This window comes from Onychostoma macrolepis, chromosome 17, assembly GCF_012432095.1.
Source record: "Onychostoma macrolepis isolate SWU-2019 chromosome 17, ASM1243209v1, whole genome shotgun sequence".
Taxonomy (NCBI): domain Eukaryota; kingdom Metazoa; phylum Chordata; class Actinopteri; order Cypriniformes; family Cyprinidae; genus Onychostoma; species Onychostoma macrolepis.
Window position 1 is genome coordinate 7,949,880 of NC_081171.1, and position 19,576 is coordinate 7,969,455.

Below are 19,576 nucleotides of genomic sequence, written 5' to 3' on the forward strand. Positions count from 1 at the left end.
TTGACTACATTAATGAACTGAGACTCATTACATATGTGTGTGTGTGTGTGTGTGTAAAATTAATATTACATATGTATGTATATATAATATTTATTTTGATATTTATAAATTTTAGTTTTTGTCGTTTTATATAAATTTATCTGACTATATTATTATATTATATTATATTTTAGTGTATATGGAGTATATTCTCTTTATTTTGGTCTTAAATGATTAAAATACTGGTATTTTCAGTATTTTAAGTAAATGTATTTTCAGTAAACGTACATGTATTTTCAGTAAAAAAACTCTTTATTATGGTCTTAATATATTTTATTTGATTAAAATACTGAAAACATTTGCACAACAATTATCCATATGTGTGTATGTATCTATACATATATTATATAATTAAATTATTATATTAATTATGAATGTATTATCACACACAGAGAGAGAGAGAATGATCAGCAGACATAGATTTGATTTATCAATGAAAACTCAAGTCACACACAGTCCTTATGTGCTTTTGTTGAGTAATTACTGCCATCTACTGGTGTTTGAGTGATATGTTTTTACTGATTTTTACTACAGCCAACCAATTTCAATAAGCAAAAATATGTTTGTTTGTTTTTTAAGCTGATGGGCTCTTATTACCTGTGTGATATTCAGGAAATGATTACAAGACATTGCAAAAGATTTATCTAAAAGGTGTGGTGTGGGTCAACATTGTGCTTTCAGCAACACACCAAAGTCAACTGCTAATACACACCTATAAAGGATCCTAGAGATGTAAATTTTGAGCTCTGAAATCTTGTCTGTCTTTACAAAACGGCCTCCAAAATCGCAAAGCATACATTAATATGTCTCTAATCACCTGTATGAAAACTCACAAAAACAAGTAACAGGAAACCACAAATATTATCATCAAAAGAAAGATGATATAATCTTGATGTTGATGGTTCTCAACCCTTCTACTTCCTCTTATTTGGTCTGTCATTTTCACACAATTTTACAGCAGAAAAGCATGTTGGAACATGAATTAGGTGTGTCTTCCAGCACAAACAGCACATTGCTTAATAGTTTTATGTCTGGATGAGGAAAAATAAACAGAAAAGTATTTTCATTGTTGATTCATATTATAATAATGGACTTCATGAATAAATGTCAATGCATATTTTGTAAGTTTTATGTCTTTTGTGTATAATTATCATTATTAAAACATTATTTTTCACCTCTGTTTGTTTTGGAAACTAGGTTTCTCCTGAAGGACATGGGTAGGGAAACATTAACTCTATTCTCAAACTGAATGTTGACAGATGACGTCACGTCGTGCTTTTTTTTTTTTTAACACCGTGTGAATGTGAATGATTGTGACACGCGCATTAAAAGTTGCAGCAACCCTCTTCCTCAATCACGCGAAAGCAGTTGAACATCTCAGAGGGAGCTGAGGTTACCCGTGCAGTCGCGGATTCATAAGGATTGAAGTTTCTGATTTCTGATTTGAGGTAAACGCGGCGGTTTGTTGGCAGCTTACCTTGGGGAAAAATTCTCAGCTGCTGGAAAGCGTTTGTTTTTATTGACCAGGATGAAACAATCAAAAAGTGCACTGGAAATGATTGACTTGAGCTTTCTGTCTGCTGAGGAAGAGGCCGCCATCCGTCAAGTGCTTCTGAGAGATGAAGATTTAAAACGACTGGAGAGTGGACGAGTCAGGTAGGAAATGGTTGTTTGACCTTCACTGGAGTCTGCAGGACACTTCATGTGGAGCTGTATTCTACAAGTACGCATGCTTACCACAGAAACCCAAGCACCTATGATGTATTTTCCTGTTTTTTCCCATGGAAGTTTTTAGGAAGTTACTGGTTGTTTATTTATTTAAAATACATTTTAATATTTAATTTAATTTTAAGTATTTTAATTTAATTTAATAATTGAAAACAATTTATATATATATATATGTATGTATTTATTTGAGTGTTGGCATTTGTATATATCTAAACATAATTAACAAAATATTACAGTTAAAACTCCTAAATTTGATCCAAAACTGTCAGCAGTGGTGTCAGTTGGCATTTGGCATGGTGGCACATTAAAATTGTAAATATGTTGCTGCCATACTTCAGCTTGTTGTTATGATAAACCAAGTGTGAGCATCTGTTGACCCATATTTAGTGAAAATAACATGTGTTCTGCATTTGCTACAGTCGGCCTCTGAGGGTTAACTGTACTTACATAAATGGATAGTTCATCCAAAATGTAAATTCTGTCATCATTTACTCCACCTCAGGTTGTTCCAAACCTATATGAGTTTCTTTCTTCTGTTCAACTTCAGAATTTTAATTTTGGGTGAATCCTGTTTTTATAACATCAGGAAACTGAGGCAGTCAGTCCCTGACCTTACGCAGCTGAGGACTTTGACAGGTGAGTGGTTTGAAGAGCTCAAGGTCGAGCGATACGGACAGGAGACGGATGTCACAGCAGTGGTGAGGTCCTCCATGAGATGGAAGAAAACAGCAGGTATGCAGGAGTTCATGTCTTCCTTATTGAGCTCATGCTGTTATCTTTGAGTACATACAACACACCTGTCTGGTCATTTCAAATTTTTGTGTTCTTACTGAGTTATATCCTCCTGACTACCAGGGAAAAAAAAGTTTTGTGAATTTATTTTGTCATGTCATTACATTGTTTAGAGCATAAGAAAAAAATAGAAAAATACAGTTTTTGAAAAAAATCATATTTTATTCATATGTTATGCCATGTCCTTTGTAGAGGACATCGGGACTTTAAAAAGTCCAGGGGCCAGTTGCATAAACTTAGCCACCATGTTAAGACTGTGTCTTAAGAACTAGTTTGACCAACAAGCAGTTGCCAAGGGGTAATCAGGCTTATTTTTCCAATACATATAAGACCAATCTTCCTTTTCATAACTTAATTAAAAAAGTTATGACCAGCCTTGAAGAAAAAAAATTAGATGAATAACTTTTTAAGACCAGTCTAAACAGTTTATGCAACCGGCCCCAGTTTTTTAAAAAAATAAAAAGACATGAATAGACATGAAAAGGCAAAATTTTTGTTTTAATCACAAATCAATTTTCATTTTTTATACCAAACTTTATATAAAGGTGATTCTCAACTATATTATGAAAGATATTTAAAAAATAAAAATAATAATTTTCTTTATGCAAAATGTGTGTAAAATGGCCATAAACAAGTTTTTCCATTATATACAATGTATCTATAAACTGTATCTAATTTGCATATTAATGTGTTTTTGGGGCAACATAGAATGAACAAATAAGTGCAATAATGGGAGTAATAACAAGATTTTCATAATATCTAATATTTAATAGGAATACTGATTAACTGATTACTGACTATTTATATACATACATTTTTCTCTATTCATTTATTGTGTCTTCCAAGATATGTTATAAACATGCTTTAAATCCTGGTGTCCTCTACAGTGGATATGTATGTCCTGTTTCATAACAGGTGGTCATATTTTGATTTGAAAGCCCATAACATTTTCCTGAGATGTTGATTTATGACAAACAATTGAAGAGTTCAGATGCAAAAGCCTCTAAGTGCCGTCTGAAATTTTCATCTAAAATGAGCATTTTTATCAGGCTGCTATGTTTAGGTTCAGTAATTTTACTCTAATGGCAATGTATAGGTCCTTTTCTATGCAATTAAAGTGAAATAAGTGCTACAAAATGCTCATTTTAGAAGAAAATTTCAGATGGTATTTAGAGGCTTTTGCATCTGAACTCTTCAATTTGAAAATTAGTCAGATTTCAATGATATTTACAAAATATTATCATATTTCCATTAGGGTGTTACATTTGATCACTTAATTAATGTCAGCCGTTTTTAAAGACCAAGGAGAGTGAGTGGTCATGGTGAAACATCCAATCATTTGGTATCTTTGAAAAGCCCTGAATGTGCTCTGTACAGAACATCCAGAATTAAAACTGTGACATGTAACGTCTCAGAGAAATCGCTAAAATATAATGTCCTCTACAGAGGACAAAACTCCATAGCTGGTAGTCAGGAGGACATATAGGCTACATATTGCCCTTAGCTACTGTAACTGTGAAACTTGGATTTCTGTTAAGTGAATATGAACTACTTTGCATCTAGGTTTGAATCAAGTAGTGAATAATGTCAGAACTGGTTATATTTGCCATATCTTTTTTAACTCAGCTCATAAACCCAACCCGTTCCTGAATGATACACTAGACGAGAACAAAGAGCATGGAAAGGAGGATCACAACACACTTTCAAAGTAATGGCCTTTAGTTTACAACCAATGAATTTTAGATTAATTTTCAATATGTACATTTTCAGTATATAGATTAATCCAGGACAGACAATGAATGTCTGCAATGATATATTTTTTCTGTCCACTGTAGACCATCAGCTGACCCTAGATTAATTCATCCAGCCCTTAGTAAAGAGGTTTGTCTCATTTTATATATTTTATTTTTTGTGAATATTTAGAATTTAAGACCAGAATTTTATTTTTATTTGATTTCATTTTTTATTATTTAATTTAATTAAATTTTATCTTTATTTATTTACAGACTTATCAGCAATATACCGATGAGGACTGTATGGATAGTGGTGAGTTTTAATCACATGAATAAACATGGATTTAATTTTTAATATAAATTAGTCATTGAGCAATCATGAATGTTTTGTCGAGAATTACACTACTATTCAAATCTGGGGTTGGTAAGATTTTTAAATGCTTTTAAATATGATCATGAAGTCTGAATTAATTTGACCAAAAATACAGTAAAAACAGTAATATTGTGAAATATTATTACAATTTAAAATAACTGTTTTTTATTTTAATATATATATAATTAAAATGTATTTTTTTGTCCTGTGATGCAAAGCTAAATTTTCAACATCATTCATTACTCCAGGCTTCAGTGTCGCATGATCCATTGAAATCATTCTGATATGCTCATTTGGTGTTCAAGAAACATTTCATATTCATATTTCATATTTTTGTGGAAATTGGTCTTTTTTTTCAGGATTGTTGTTTTATCAAATAAATGCATCTTGATTTAAAAAAAACCCTGCTTACCCCAAACTTTTGAATGGTAGTTTAAATGTGAAAAAACAAAACAAAACAACAACAAAAACAGTATTGTTTCAGTTCGATTTGGTGATGTTTTGGTCATACTTTTCAGTACAAATGATCTGTGTTTACAGAGACTTCATCTGTTCCACAAGTAGGTGGAAGAAAAGAAAAAGTACGAGCAGAACTCAATGGCAATCGTGTCCTCAATGGCACTGACCCACAATGCAATTCATCAGAAGCACAACCCAAAGAGCTCTCTGGTGACCAAACAACAACTGTTTTTCCCTTCTTCAGTGCAGTTCAAGACACTAAACCAAACAGAGGCACCACAAAGCATGCAACAAATCCAGAGCCGAAGCGAAAAGTTTCACTTCCTCCAGCACTACAGAAAGACCAATCATTTGAAGAGAACTGGGTGAAGATCTCCCTTGAACCAAATGCAGTGAAACCTGTGCATGATGAAAGCAACAGTGTTGGGCCTAATCAAAAAGAGGTAAAATTGCATGTTGAGAATACAGAGGCCTTAAAGAAGCAGGACACACCAAGTCCAAATACAGAGCCTCCATCTTTAAATTTCACAGATCAAACATCATTTCAAATTGTATCTCAAGCTGAACCTAAAGATGTTTTCTTAGAAAGATGTTCATCAACTGAGTTTCAGAATCAACCACAGACTTCCTTAGTTTTTACCAGTGATGGGCCAGAATTGATTAGACACTCAGATCACGAAGCTTCAGAGAAGGTTAACGAGTCTACTAATGCTTTCCAAGATAGTACATGCAGAGATCAGCAGTGTTCAGCTGAATGTACGTTTAGAGAGTCTGAGAGTGATAAACTGGGTCCCTCAGACTCTGTTAATGAGCATGATAAGAGAAAGATGGTCTCCAGAGATATATATGATGAGGCAAGTTCAGACAGGAAGGGAGGTGAAGGGAAAAATGTAAGCGCTGGTTTACTTGCTGAGACAGATACAGATCAAGTACTTGAGTGTGTAGCTGGTGAGGAACAAATCAATAAGCATTCTTCTGCTGAAAAAGCATTCCAAAGTCGGTCATTAAAATGGGGGATTGAAATGGATTCTCATGAATTTCCCTCTGACACTCTGCAGGAGAAAGATGCTTCCAGTGATTCTGGCAATGACTGGCCAGTGGAAATGGAAAAGAAAACACCTAATAAAAACGAGCTGTTGCAGAATAAAACAGCTGATATAAGTGTAGTAGATTCCAAAATGTCATCACCACCTTCAAAACCAAGTGTCAGTCACAAAACTGTGCAAAAATATCTTGATGCCCATGAAGAGAAAGAAAAAATAAAGATGAAGTCATCAAATGATCAGAACTTACCAAAAGACATTAACAATAAGAGTCAAGTTTTAGCACAATTAAGCCAAGACTATCTTTCGATGACAGATGATGGGAAATTAGTGCACATTGGAAATGCTGGAGTGCAAGTTAACACTAAACATCTCGACAAAACTGTTGTTGAACCAATTCAACCTGCTAAACCTACAAGCGAAGATGTTGCTGGACTGGGTGAAGGTTCTTCAAAGATGAAAGATGGGGAGGACAATGCTGAAACCGAGCAGAGGACAGACTCAGATATTCTACTAAGTGTTCTGGCAAGAGCTCAAAAGACAAGACCACCCGTCCTGCAGAAGATCACCATTCAGGAGCCAAAGCAGGAGACTAGAGATGATACGATTCCTACAATAGTCATTATGCCATCTGAATCTCCAGATCCAACAGAAATGAAAGGTAAACGATTATGAAATCTAATATTAGAGGCTGATACACCTTGTTAGCTTGAAGTGTAAAATGGCATATCTGATTTCTGAAGTGCCCTCAAGGCCTGATATTTGAGAGAGACTCTCCCTGTATTGTGTGTCTGTTCACTTAAGCTCAGGTTTAACCTGTTAGATTTTTCCCGGTAGATTTACATGGATTTATATCTTATTTGAGATTTATTCTTTGATTTCTTTAGGACAAAAACACGGGGTGTCAGATCTAGAGGCTTTACTTAAGGGATCCACATCTAAAACTCCTTCCTACACTGCAGATGCTTGGGAGGTGAGTTACTGTTCATCCTGGAAATATAATTTATACTGTTGCAGCACTTGAAATATCATTTCATCATTCCTTTTATCATCCACTGCAGTGTTGATCAGAGTAAGTTGCTTGACTGTCAAAAGTAACCTGATGTTTTGTTTTGCTTTGCTGTTTTTGTTGATATTGTCTTTTATGTTGCAGGATGAAGGAGTTGATTCAGATGATGATGATACTTCACTGTCCAGCTATGGGTCGGATCTGTCTAGCAGAAAAGGCTATTCAGCTAGCGCATTGTCTCTTACTGATGTGAGCTGGACCTTTTTATTTTTAAAGACGTTTAAAGGCCAGTTTGCCATTGCTTGTCTGAACTTGTCAATTAGCTGATAAACAGTTTATTATAAGAGTCATTCTATATTTAGGGGTACATTTCATGTCAGCCAAAATTCTTTTTTGATAAATAAACTAGGTGGTTGAATAATATATCCCCTTAATGTGCTAAATTAATTATTTTGCAAGCTTAAGCTCTAATGACTTTTTAAATGTGTTAATGAAAAATTTGTCAACTGTGTTACGGACAAATGCTGTGTCAAATGAAACACGAATGAAGTACCACATGTCTGATAACACATTTGTTTGAAGGTTTTTGAGTCTATTGACCAGAGTTTTTGAGGTTATCTGTCTAACTGATTTGAAAATATGAATTTGGGGCTTTATAATGGATGTTCTGTGGGATGCTATCGTGAAGGATGAAACTTTTCTTCAATATAAATCCACAGTATGCTGAATTTAGTGTTATTCGCCATCCTTACCAAAGACATCCATCTCCAGAGATATCCCCATCTTTTTTTCTGACGGTTTAGTTTACATTTAAAAGATTTATAACATAAAAACCACACATAACACAGTTGAAAAAGTAACACAGTTGACAGATAAGTATGAACTTAGTATCCATAAAGCATTTTAAATAAACACACACATAAAAACACAAGCATTTTAGAAACACACATAATATATATTACAACGTTAATGAATATATTATATTATTATAAAGGTAAACTCCTAAAAAATGCTGGGTTAAATACAACCCAGCACTGGGTAAAATATGGACAAACCCAGTGATTGGGTTGCTTTTTTGGTTGCTTAAACATTTAACCCAACTGTTGGTTGAAAACAACCCAATCGTTGGGTTTGTCCATATGTAACCCAGCATTATTTAGAGTGTAAATGAAGTTTTATAATGCTTCTTGACACTTCAAGTTGTAAGGACTTATTCAATAACATCATAACACTTTATCAGTCATGACTAAGCAGAAATAGATATATGCCAAATCTATAATATTATATAGGTTTAAGTCAATCATGAGAAATTCTGAATGCTTTATAACCCTTGACAAATGTGAATATAATGTGTATATAATATTATTATTATTTTGGATACTGAGTTCATAGAAAGTGTGGCCGTGATTAGATCAGTTAAGTTTATCCATTGTAATGCAAATCATGGATTTAGGCAATTCCTGTGTAATTCCTGCGTAATGACAATAGTTTGTGAATTTTTTTTTTCATCAACAACACTCAGTGGGAGCATAAATTGACACTGAATTGCCAACATTGTCAACCGTGTTAATCCTTGTCAACTGTGTTACAGTTGATGGGTAACACAGATGACATTTCGGCCATTTTAGGGCCTTGTGCAAACTGCTGACCTTGGACTAGTTAGTACATGACCTTGATTAACTTATGTTTTTATATTCTTTCTCTATATTTATAAATATAACATGTGACGCAAGCTAACAAGAACATGTTGATAACACAGTTGACGGTCAATTAATCTACTCTATGTGCAGACAATAATAGATAAAATATTGAAGAGGAGAAGTTATGACTTACCACACTGTCTTCAAATTTCCCTCCAAAAAAGGAAAATACATCATGTGATGTTGGAAATGTGACTTTGAAACGAACCATTGCTGATTTATTGGGGGTTTTATAGGGAGTAACACAGTTGACACTGATTTCTCGGACATACATAAAATGGGTGATTTAATGTAGAAGCATGAGCAAAATATTTTTTAAACACCTTTCTCATAATTTAATGATTATTCTGGACAAATATTTATAAGAAATATATACAGAAACATGTATTTTAGAGCTAATCTGAAGAGCAAAACCTCACATTTACCAAATTGGACAGCACAAAAACAGAAAATTCCAGTATATAATATGCCATTTTTACAAGATAAAAGATGGATATCTGTTGGATTTTTGTATTAAATGAATTAGAAATGTCCCCTGATATAAAAGTGATCATTGGTTGAAGTGAAAATTTAATGAAAAACTGATAATAGAGTTCATGGACATGACATGTACCCCTAATTATAGAATGACTCATAAGTAATTCCGGCCTACATTTATGGTTGAGCCAAAGTTGACCTGTTTGGGAGGCACCATAAAGCCACAGCAGTTAAAGTATATCAAACCGAATAAATATTCGGATATTAAACATCTAAAAATGCATTTAGATAGCCCTTAAGAGGCATAAAATATCTGCAATGCATTACATAACGTCATTGAATGTTGTTATGTTTTGCTGTCTAGCACGTGCTTAGACACATAAAGGCCGTTGTGCTCCAATGGGGCGCAGGTTCAAGTACAGACTGCGTCATTTCCCAATCCCATATTCCCCTCTCTCTCTCCCACCCTTTCCTGTCATCTTTCACTTTCCTATCCAAGTACAAGGCAATAAAAGTGCACAATTAAAAAAGACGAGTGTTCCAGAGATTTATCTTGTTCTTTTTCCCCCCATAAGCACACCGGTAGTTTGCTGAGTGTGTACAGCGACGCAGGGGATTTTGGGAATGTTGAAGTGCAGGGCTCTGTGGAGTTTGCAGTGATGTACAGCCCTGTTGGAGAGCTCATTATCATGATTGAACAGTGCCAGGATCTGGCCATAGCTAATCCACGTAAACAACGCACTGACCCGTGAGTTTTCAACCTAAAAGGAATCTATCTATCTATCTATCTATCTATCTATCTATCTATCTATCTATCTATCTATCTATCTATCTGACTGTCTGTGTATCTATCTATCTTAAGCTATGTGAAGACCTACCTCTATCCAGACAAGTCACGTCGCAGCAAAAGGAAAACTTCCATTAAGAAACGGACAGTGAATCCAGTTTACGTTGAATCTCTGAGAGTATGTTTCTCTCTGTGACACTAAAATACAATATCATATTTGTATTTAATATAACCTTGCATCTTATCTGTACTGTAAATCTCTAATCAGTACAAAGTGAAGCGTGAAGAGCTGCCGGATAAGACTCTGAATCTGTCCGTGTGGCACAATGACTCCAGGGGCAGAAATGTGTTCCTGGGGCAGGTTGAGATCAGTTTTAAGACCTGGGACTGGGGACATGAGGCCCTCACATGGTACAACCTACAGCCAAAGGTACACTGCTTAAAATGGTTGAGTGATTAGATGAAAAACATACTTTTAAATGTTTAAACTGTTTAAATGTTTGTGTTTTAGAACAGAGCCTGTTGGTTATTTCATATAAAGTGATATCTCAGTTCAACCTTGTTCTCTGTTATAACAGTATATTATATTTTCTTTTGATTATAGACCTCTGAAAATCAAGAATCACAAGAGTCTAATGGATTGTTGTCAATTTCAATGAAATATGTTCCACCAGAGTCCGGTACCGTTTCAAATATTGATGTTGCGTCTGTGTATTTCATATCATTCTGTAAACCTACATTTAGAAATGCAGCTTGTGACAAACAAGCTGTATTTGCTCTAAAACATGTCATTTGATTTCAGGTGGGTCGAAGAACAGCACTGGGGAGATTCATGTGTGGCTGCGGGAGGCAAAAGAATTACGTCGCCTGAAGCCTCAGGGAGTCGATTCTTTTGTTAAGTGGTGAGGGTGTGCCTGTCATCATACGGACATGACTTTCAAAACAGCTAAAGCCATTGTTCCATCTCTAACTCTCTCTCTCCCTCTCTCACGCTTTCTCATTGTCATGTTTGAAGTGTCATGTTTTTTTGTTTTGTCAACAATCAAAATGATATGAGAAGAAAGGAAATAACCCAGATGACCCATTTCATTCGCTTTGTTTGGTTTAGAGGACAAAAGTAAATGCGGAACTAACTTCACCATAACTCATTTTACACATAGTCAGACCAAAAGTTTTAATACAGTGTTTTTTTTTCTTATTTCACCCCAGTATCAAAAAAAAAAAAAAAAAAAATTAATTATATTGTGCAATTCTGTAATGCCTGCAGTTGTTTTAAGTAAAACTTTTTTTGAGATTACATTATAAAAAATGTATTTTTTATGTGGCTGTCAAATAAATTAATCGCGATTAATTGCATCCAAAATAAAACTTTGAGTTTACATAATATATGTGTGTGTAATGTGTGTGTATATGTTTATATAAATACACACACACATACATGTATATATTTAGGAAATATATGTAATATATATTTATGTTATAAATCATATATACATACACACACACACACACACACACACATGTAAATATTATTTACATTTATACATGTATGTGTGTGTTTATTTATATATATATATATATATATATATATATATATATATACACACACATATCATGCAAACACAATTGATTTGACAACCCTAAATTTTTTTTTTTTTTTTTTTTTAAATGTTTAACTGTAAAAATATAATACTTTTTTTAAATTACATTTCTTATTTCTTTTGTTTGATTTTGGGGTGAATTATGACCTGGACATATTCTTTACAGGTGATATTCACTAATTATTATTTTTTGTTTCTTAGCTACATTTTACCAGATACCAGAAAGAAAAGCCGCCAGAAGACTCGCATTATAAAAAAGACTCAGGACCCTGTATATAACCACGCCATGGTGTATGATGGGTTCAAAACTGGGGAAGTCAGTGAGGCCTGCTGCGAATTGACTGTTTGGGATCATAACACACTCGCCAATCAGTTTCTGGGAGGTCTGCGCCTCAGTCTTGGAACAGGTAACAAAACCTTTTCTTCATTGCAGCTGTATTTTGTACCAAATCTATATTTAACCTGATTTTTGTGTTAGTCCTGATCTAAAAGCTGATAGCAGGTTTCTTGAAGCCATCCAATTAAAGGGATGGTTCACCCCAAAATGAAAATTCTGTCATTAATTACTCACCCTCGTGTCATTCCAAACCTGTTAGACCTTCCTTCATCTTCAGAACACAAATTAAGATATTTTTGATTAATTCCCAGAGCTCTCTGACGAATTGTTGAATAATGTCGTTATTTTTGTTTTGCGCACAAAAAGTATTCTCGTAGCTTGCTTCGTAAAATTATGGTTGAACCACTGATGTCACATGGATTATTTTAACAATGTCCTTGCTACGTTTCTGGACCTTGATCGTGTTAGGATCCTTGCTGTCTATGGGAGCGTCAGAGAGCTCTCGGAATTCATCAAAAATATCTTCATTTGTTTTCCAAAAATGAACGAAGGTCTGATAGGGCGTTCACACCAGACGCAACTTGAGCGATTTTATTCACGTGTAGTTGGAGGCTTGAACATTTTGAGTTTACTCGCTTCATTCGCGCGTGAAATTCACTTCACAACAGACGTGAATTCGCGTCATGGCTTCTGCCAGGCGTCTTTGCATTGACTTACCATGTAAATCACTCGCACTTAATGCTTCATTGGCGTCTGGTGTGAACGCACCATTACGCGCGTCAAACGCCCGAAACGCTCAATTCAGCGCCGCAGGATGTGTATTCGCGTCTTTGCATTGACTTAACATGTAAATCACTCGCGCTTAACGCTTCATTTGCGTCTGGTGTGAACGCAACGACATGAGGCTGAGTAATTAATGACAGAATTTTCATTTTTTGGTGAACTATCCCTTTATCAGTTTCTCTTCACTTGCAGGACAGAGCTATGGCAAGAAAGTTGATTGGATGGATTCTATGAATGAGGAAATTCAAATATGGAAAAGAATGTTGGCCAATCCAAACAGCTGGGTTGAAGGACAGCTTCCCCTAAGGTCCTCCATGACCCCGAGGAAATGAACCTCTTGGAATTGTGGTCTCGAATGTTTAGTTGTGAAAGAAAAACAATTGTTGGTTCCCAAAACAAACCGAGCATTTTCAGTTACCAAATCAGTTTCTTCATTTCAGCCCTTCTCTCAACAAAAAAGGATTTTTCTGCAACTTTTATAAAGAGTATATGAAATATGTTGAGAACTTATTTTGAACATCAGATATGACTATTTGCTATCGAGAGTATATGTAGTCAATCATGCTTAATCATATTAAATAATTTATCTAAACATAAATTGATATGTGTTAAGATATATGATTAGTGATTCATTCCAAAATAAAAAAAGTGAAAGAAAACATTGATGTTTTGATTGTTCATTGAAAAAAGATAAGCATTTTTATAAAAGATAAGCATAATAAATATATATACACAGTATCTCACAAAAGTGAGTACACCCCTCACATTTCAGCAACCATTTTAGTATATCTTCTCAAGGGACAATATTATAGAAATGAAACATGTATATTTTAGAGTAGTCAATGTGCAGCTTGTATAGCAGTACGAATTTATTGACCTCTAAAAATAACTCAACATATAGCCATTATTGTCTAAATAACTGGCAACAAAAATGAGTACACCCTAAGTGAACATGTCAAAACTGTGTCCAAAGTGTCAATATTTTGTAGGGGCACCATTGTTATCTAGCACTGCCTTAATCCTCCTGAGCTTGGAGTTCACCAGATCTGCACAAGTTGTTACTGGCATCCTCTTCCACTCCTCCACAATGACATCACGGAGCTGTTGGATGTTAGACACATGGTGCTACTCCACCTTCAGCTTGAGGATGATCCACAGGTGCTCAATAGGGTTTAGGTCTGGAGACATACTTGGCCACTCCATCACCTTCAACTTCAGCTTCATCAGCAAGGCAGTTGTCACCTTGGCGGAGTGTTTGGGGGTCATTATTATGTTGGAAAACTGCCATTCGGCCCAGATTCTGAAGAGAGGGCATTGTGTTCTGCTTCAGAATGTCACATTGGAATCCATGTTTCATTCAATGAACCGCAGCTCCCCAGTACCAGCAGCACTCATGCAGCCCCAGACCATGATGCTACAACCACCATGCTTGACTGTAGGCAAGACACAGTTTTCTTGGTACTCCTCACCAGGGCATCGTCACACATGCTGGACACCATCTGAGCCAAACAAGTTTATCTTAGTCTCATCAGACCACAGGACATGATTCCAGTAATTCATGCTCTTGGCCAGGTTGTCTTCAGCAAACTGTTTGCGGGCTTTCTTGTGAGCCATCTTCAGAAGAGGCTTCCTTCTGGGACAATGGCCATGCAAACTGACTTGTTGCAGTGTGCGGCGTATGGTCTGAGCACTGACAAGCTGACCTTCCACTTCTGCAACCTCTAAAGCAATGCTGGCAGCACTCATGCGTCTCTTTTTTGAAGCCAGCTTCTGCACCTGACGCACAGCACGAAGACCTAACTTCTTTGATTGACCCTTGCGAGGCCTGTTCCGAGTGGAACCAGTCTTGGAAAACCTCTGTATGACCCTGGCCACTGTACTGTAACTCAGTTTCAGGGTGTTACTGTAAGGATTCTCAAATCCTCAGAGAGTTCTTTGCCATGAGTGAGTTCTTTCATCTTTCATCTTTAAACCGCGGTCCTGACTCTCTGTGGTCATTAAATATCCCATGACACTCATCGTAAAGAGTAGGGGTGTAACCCCGGTGTCCTGGCCAAATTCCCTCCACTGGCCCTTGTCGATCATGGCCTCCCAATAATCCCCATCCACTTGATTGGCTCTATCACTCTCTCTCCTCTCCACCTGTAGCTGGTGTGTGGAGGGCGCACTGGCGCCGTTGTCCTGTGGCTGCCGTCGCATCATCCAAGTGGATGCTGCACACTGGTGGTGGTTGAGGAGAGACCCCCCCATGATTGTAAAGCACTTTGGGTGTATTGCAATACACAATAAAGCGCTATATAAATGCCTCATTCATTCATTCATTCATTCATGAGGTGCCATGTTGAATATCCAGTGGTCAGTATGAGAGAATTGTACTCAAAGCACCAAATTTTAACTGCTCTAATACAATATAAACAAATTTGTATGGTCCTGCCAAGCAGACAAAAACATGAACATGATGAATAGGACATGTGGCTTTGCATGGTTAAACAACGTATGTTATCACTTAGGGTGTACTCACTTTTGTTGCCAGCTATTTTAACAATAATGTATGTTGAGTTATTTTCAGAGGACAGTAAATCTATAGTGCTATACAGGCTGCACATTGACGACTATAAAATATATCCGTTTCATTTCTATAGTATTGTCCCTTGGGAAGATATGCTAAAATGATTGTTAAAATGTGAGGGGTATATACTGTATATATATATATACAGTATGTTGCATACATTTTTAAATACACATATATATATATATATATATATATGTGTGTGTGTGTGTGTGTGTGTGTGTGTGTGTGTGTGTGTATGTATGATATATATATATATATATATATATATATATAATATAGAACATTCATATATATATATCCCTGTAATTTATATGTATACATGTAAATATGTCCAAAAAAGTGTTTTCATGTATTTACTTTTTGTTTACTTGTTTTACAAAAAGTAACTGATCTGACCTGAATATTTCATTCGTTCCAAGAGAACTTTCGAATCTTCTGTCGTCATGGTAACAGATGTACTGTAACATGCTTCAGCATTTTGAAGGCCTGGTTGCATTTGTGGCAAGTTGCTACTTCTACTGCAGATGGCGGTATTTCACACTTTCATTGCACTCCCTTTTTCCAAGACATTTCCTCCCAAAATATAACGGAGATTGAAAAGTTCTGGAAGTCCATAAATTTGAGTTAGCTGACGTTTAACTTTCTCCCTTCTGACTCAGTCCCTCCAACGGATGGCATGAGAGAACGTTCGCCGTAGGGGAAATCATTTTATGTCGAAACTGCTTATTTTTGAATTTATCACTGAAATGTGCTACAAAAGTTATCCTAACTCTCAAGAAGTTGGCGTTTTTGACGACTTTCCAGGTAAGAAATACAAGACAACATAGTCAACGTATTGGAGATATGGTAAAACTTAATAGTTAGTATGATACAAATGGTATAGGCCTATATGTGTGTATTTATGCATGTTTTGGTAGGCGAATTTTTTTTAAATAGCGATCCTTTGTTTATAGTCTGGATTCTTATTTTTCGAAGTATATAGTTTAAAATATATTAGTAGGTTAAATCTGTGATAAAAAAAAAAAAAAATGTTAAGCCTCAAACAGTTTGTTTTCCAGAAATAGTGTATTTTTGTGATTATAAAAATACTATGCATTTACATGTGTTTATAAATATTTTATCCTTTAGTATTTGTGTTTTAGGCTTTTTATTTGTCCTGAATTTTATTGAGGTTAAATATCTGTTGAAAAGTCAGAAAACCCCAGAACATTCATTTAGAGCATGGATTGACCCAGGAACATTTCTGAAGATGAGCCAAGGACTTATGTTATTGTATTTGGCAGTCATATGAGGCATGAGGAGACTACTCGGATGTGTTTAACACTGGGCTTCATCTGTGTTTATAATACGCATTGAATTTACTGTCTTTGTCAGCTTGAAGGTTGGTCATCTCCTGTCTAATTCAGAACATCTTTCATCATGGGTGACTGGAGTGCACTGGGGAAACTTCTTGACAAGGTCCAGGCATACTCCACGGCAGGAGGCAAAGTCTGGCTCTCCATCCTCTTCATCTTCAGGATCCTGGTCTTGGGGACGGCGGTGGAGTCTGCCTGGGGAGACGAGCAGTCGGCATTCAAGTGCAACACGCTGCAGCCCGGCTGCGAGAATGTGTGCTACGACAAGTCGTTCCCCATCTCCCATGTGCGCTTCTGGGTGCTGCAGATCATATTTGTGTCCATGCCGACTCTCCTGTACCTCAGCCACGTCGTGTTCCTCATGCACAAGGAGGAGAAATTGAATAAAAAGGAGGAGATATTACGAAACATCCAGAGCAAAGGAGGAGATGTAGATGTGCTCTTGAGGAAAATTGAAATGAGGAAGTTCAAGTACGGCCTGGAAGATCACGGGAAGATCAAAATGAGAGGAGGGATATTTTACACATATATAGTGAGCATCGTCTTGAAGTCCATATTTGAAATTGTTTTCCTGTTGATTCAGTGGCACCTTTATGGATTCAAGCTGTCGACCGTTTATACGTGTCAAAAGTTCCCTTGTCCACATAAAGTGGACTGCTTTTTGTCTCGTCCCACCGAGAAGACAGTTTTTATCATCTTTATGTTGGTCGTGTCGCTTGTCTCTCTGGCCCTCAACGTCTTTGAGTTTTTTTACGTGATTTTCAAGAGGATGAAGGATCGATTCAAAGAGTCAGAGAAAAACTTTGATAGGGCCTGTAATATCAAGCCTTGCCCAAGGAACTTGTCTAGTTATGGGTATTACAATGACTGCTCGGCCCCCGTCCCTAATCTGGGCTACAACCTAAATACTGGTGACAAGTCCAACTCCTCTGACAATTACGACAAGCAGGCTAACGAGCAGAACTGGACTAATTACAGTACAGAGCAGAACCAGCTGGGTCACACCCAGCGCTTTCCATATTCTGAGAAAGTGGCTCTGGGGAAGGATCTTCTGCTGCTCAAGGAGCTTGAACCTCGACCCAGTAGTCGAGCGAGCAGTCGGGCCCGGCCGGATGATCTTGACATCTAGCAGAAGCCTCAAACACAGACCCCATGGACAATTTCTACCTTTCACAAGTGGTGAATATAAAATAAAAACTGTGAAAAGGACACTGGTCACTGACATCCAAAGAATACTGTTTCAGCATTTGTATTTATTTTTTTTATTATTTGTTTTTGCTATTGTAACTCATGCCAAACAGTTTTTGTTAAGTGAACTGTATTTATGAGCTGTGATTGTGAAAATGTAAATAATTTCACAGGTTTGCTCTAAAATAAATGTTTAATACAGTATATGGGCAGTTTATGCATATGTGTCCATAAACTTTTTTGGTAATACTTTATTTTAAGGTGTCCATAATACAGAGTAATTACTTAATTAAGTACTTAGTAGTAGCCATTGTACTTACATGAAACAAAATGTACTTACCATGTAACTAAGTTATGGAACAGCCTGTACTTACCGTTTGTAATTATGTAGATGTAATAGGCAACTACTGTTACACATATGTAACAGACCGAGTCTGTTACATATGTGTAACAGTAGCTCTACATAATTACAAACTGTAAGTACAGGCTGTTCCATAACTTAGTTACATGGTAAGTACATTTTGTTTCATGTAAGTACAACGGCTACTACTAAGTACTTAATTAGGTAATTACTCTGAATTGTGACACCTTAAAATAAAGTGGGTTTACATCAACATCAAGTTTTTAAGTTTGAAATGTATAATGGAAATTGTATTTCTCAAGTCCGGCAACAGGTCAGAATTTCCTTTGAATTTTTCACCATTTTGCCTTCACTTCACTGCACAAATTCATTTTAAAATCCGCAAATATTCCATATAGTCTCTCTAATTTATATGAGATCATAAAACTGCATAGATAATCATTTTAAGTAGTATTAATACTACAAGTAATATTTTTATCTCTCGCTCCCTATCGCTCTCTAAATATATATAATATCTATCTATATTATAAAAGGGCTTTAGATGGCGTTAATCAGGTTATTGTTAATTAAAACTAAAACCAGGTTTAAAATATTTCAAATATATTCTTTTAACTGAAATGAAATATACGTATTTTATTACTTGATATGTCAAAATAACAAAAACTTTAAAATGAAAAATATGAAATATTAAAAAAGAAAAAATACTAATAAAAACTATAATAATATCGCAATGATAATTTAAAAAACCCCACTGATGTCAATTTCCAAAAAGTATTTAATGTCAGATACCCATACACATTTTACATACAGCATATCTGTTATATTTTTCAGAAAAAAAGAGTGAAATCAAGTTAGATGTGTGATGTTTTGCAGCACACATAAATCTATCTAGTTTAACCCTACTGGAATAAATTAAGATCATTCATTCTACTCCAGCAGGAACTTAACATGAACATTCTTTTTTCCATTCTTCTTTTTCCGACAGCGTTTTTCCATTGCGGGAAGTTAGCCAGAGCGTATAAATGGAGCACTGTTTTCTGGAATCTTTACAGTAACTGTACATAGTCTTCTGCTCTGGACCAGTAAAGACCAATGTTAAACCACCTGACTGCTTATCAGAGCTAAGTGTAAAGTGTTGACATAAATGTTGGTTAACATATTCACATAATTCACAAGTGGCAAATTGACTCCCTCTGATTGACAAATGAAAGCCTGAAAACGAGTTAATTAGATTCAACT

At 35.7% G+C, this 19,576-nt stretch overlaps 3 protein-coding genes across 6 annotated transcripts in view; 2 read left to right on the forward strand and 1 right to left on the reverse strand.

Moving 5' to 3' along the window:
- The window catches only part of LOC131522798 (protein FAM184A-like), a 58,525-nt gene extending 56,879 nt beyond the window's left edge, over positions 1-1,646 (reverse strand). The window contains exon 1 of the mRNA XM_058748552.1: positions 1,517-1,646. The gene's annotated coding sequence lies outside the window, so the exon portion shown is untranslated. The remainder of the gene's footprint in view (positions 1-1,516) is intronic.
- Positions 1,222-13,513, forward strand: si:ch211-266g18.6 (synaptotagmin-like protein 1). Of its 4 annotated transcripts, none has more exons than XM_058748557.1 (16): positions 1,222-1,487; positions 1,567-1,695; positions 2,354-2,499; positions 4,186-4,267; positions 4,395-4,440; positions 4,566-4,605; positions 5,206-6,828; positions 7,055-7,140; positions 7,321-7,425; positions 9,929-10,101; positions 10,216-10,318; positions 10,409-10,570; positions 10,745-10,820; positions 10,943-11,042; positions 11,943-12,148; positions 13,054-13,513. In XM_058748557.1, the coding sequence occupies exons 2-16, from the start codon at positions 1,568-1,570 to the stop codon at positions 13,191-13,193; spliced, it is 3,216 nt and encodes a 1,071-aa protein (XP_058604540.1). In that variant the 5' UTR covers positions 1,222-1,487; position 1,567; the 3' UTR covers positions 13,194-13,513. The 4 variants fall into 4 exon arrangements, with proteins under 4 accessions (XP_058604540.1, XP_058604541.1, XP_058604543.1 ...); XM_058748558.1 differs by having other exon boundaries at positions 1,223-1,487; positions 1,629-1,695; XM_058748560.1 differs by lacking the exon at positions 1,222-1,487 and having other exon boundaries at positions 1,568-1,695; positions 5,206-5,567; positions 6,183-6,828.
- A 2,468-nt stretch (positions 13,514-15,981) lies between these two features.
- Positions 15,982-18,198, forward strand: gja1a (gap junction protein alpha 1a). Its single transcript, XM_058750435.1, has 2 exons — positions 15,982-16,237; positions 16,808-18,198. Exon 2 carries the CDS (start codon positions 16,853-16,855, stop codon positions 17,915-17,917), a length of 1,065 nt encoding a protein of 354 aa, XP_058606418.1. The 5' UTR covers positions 15,982-16,237; positions 16,808-16,852; the 3' UTR covers positions 17,918-18,198.
- Positions 18,199-19,576: the final 1,378 nt, after the last annotated feature.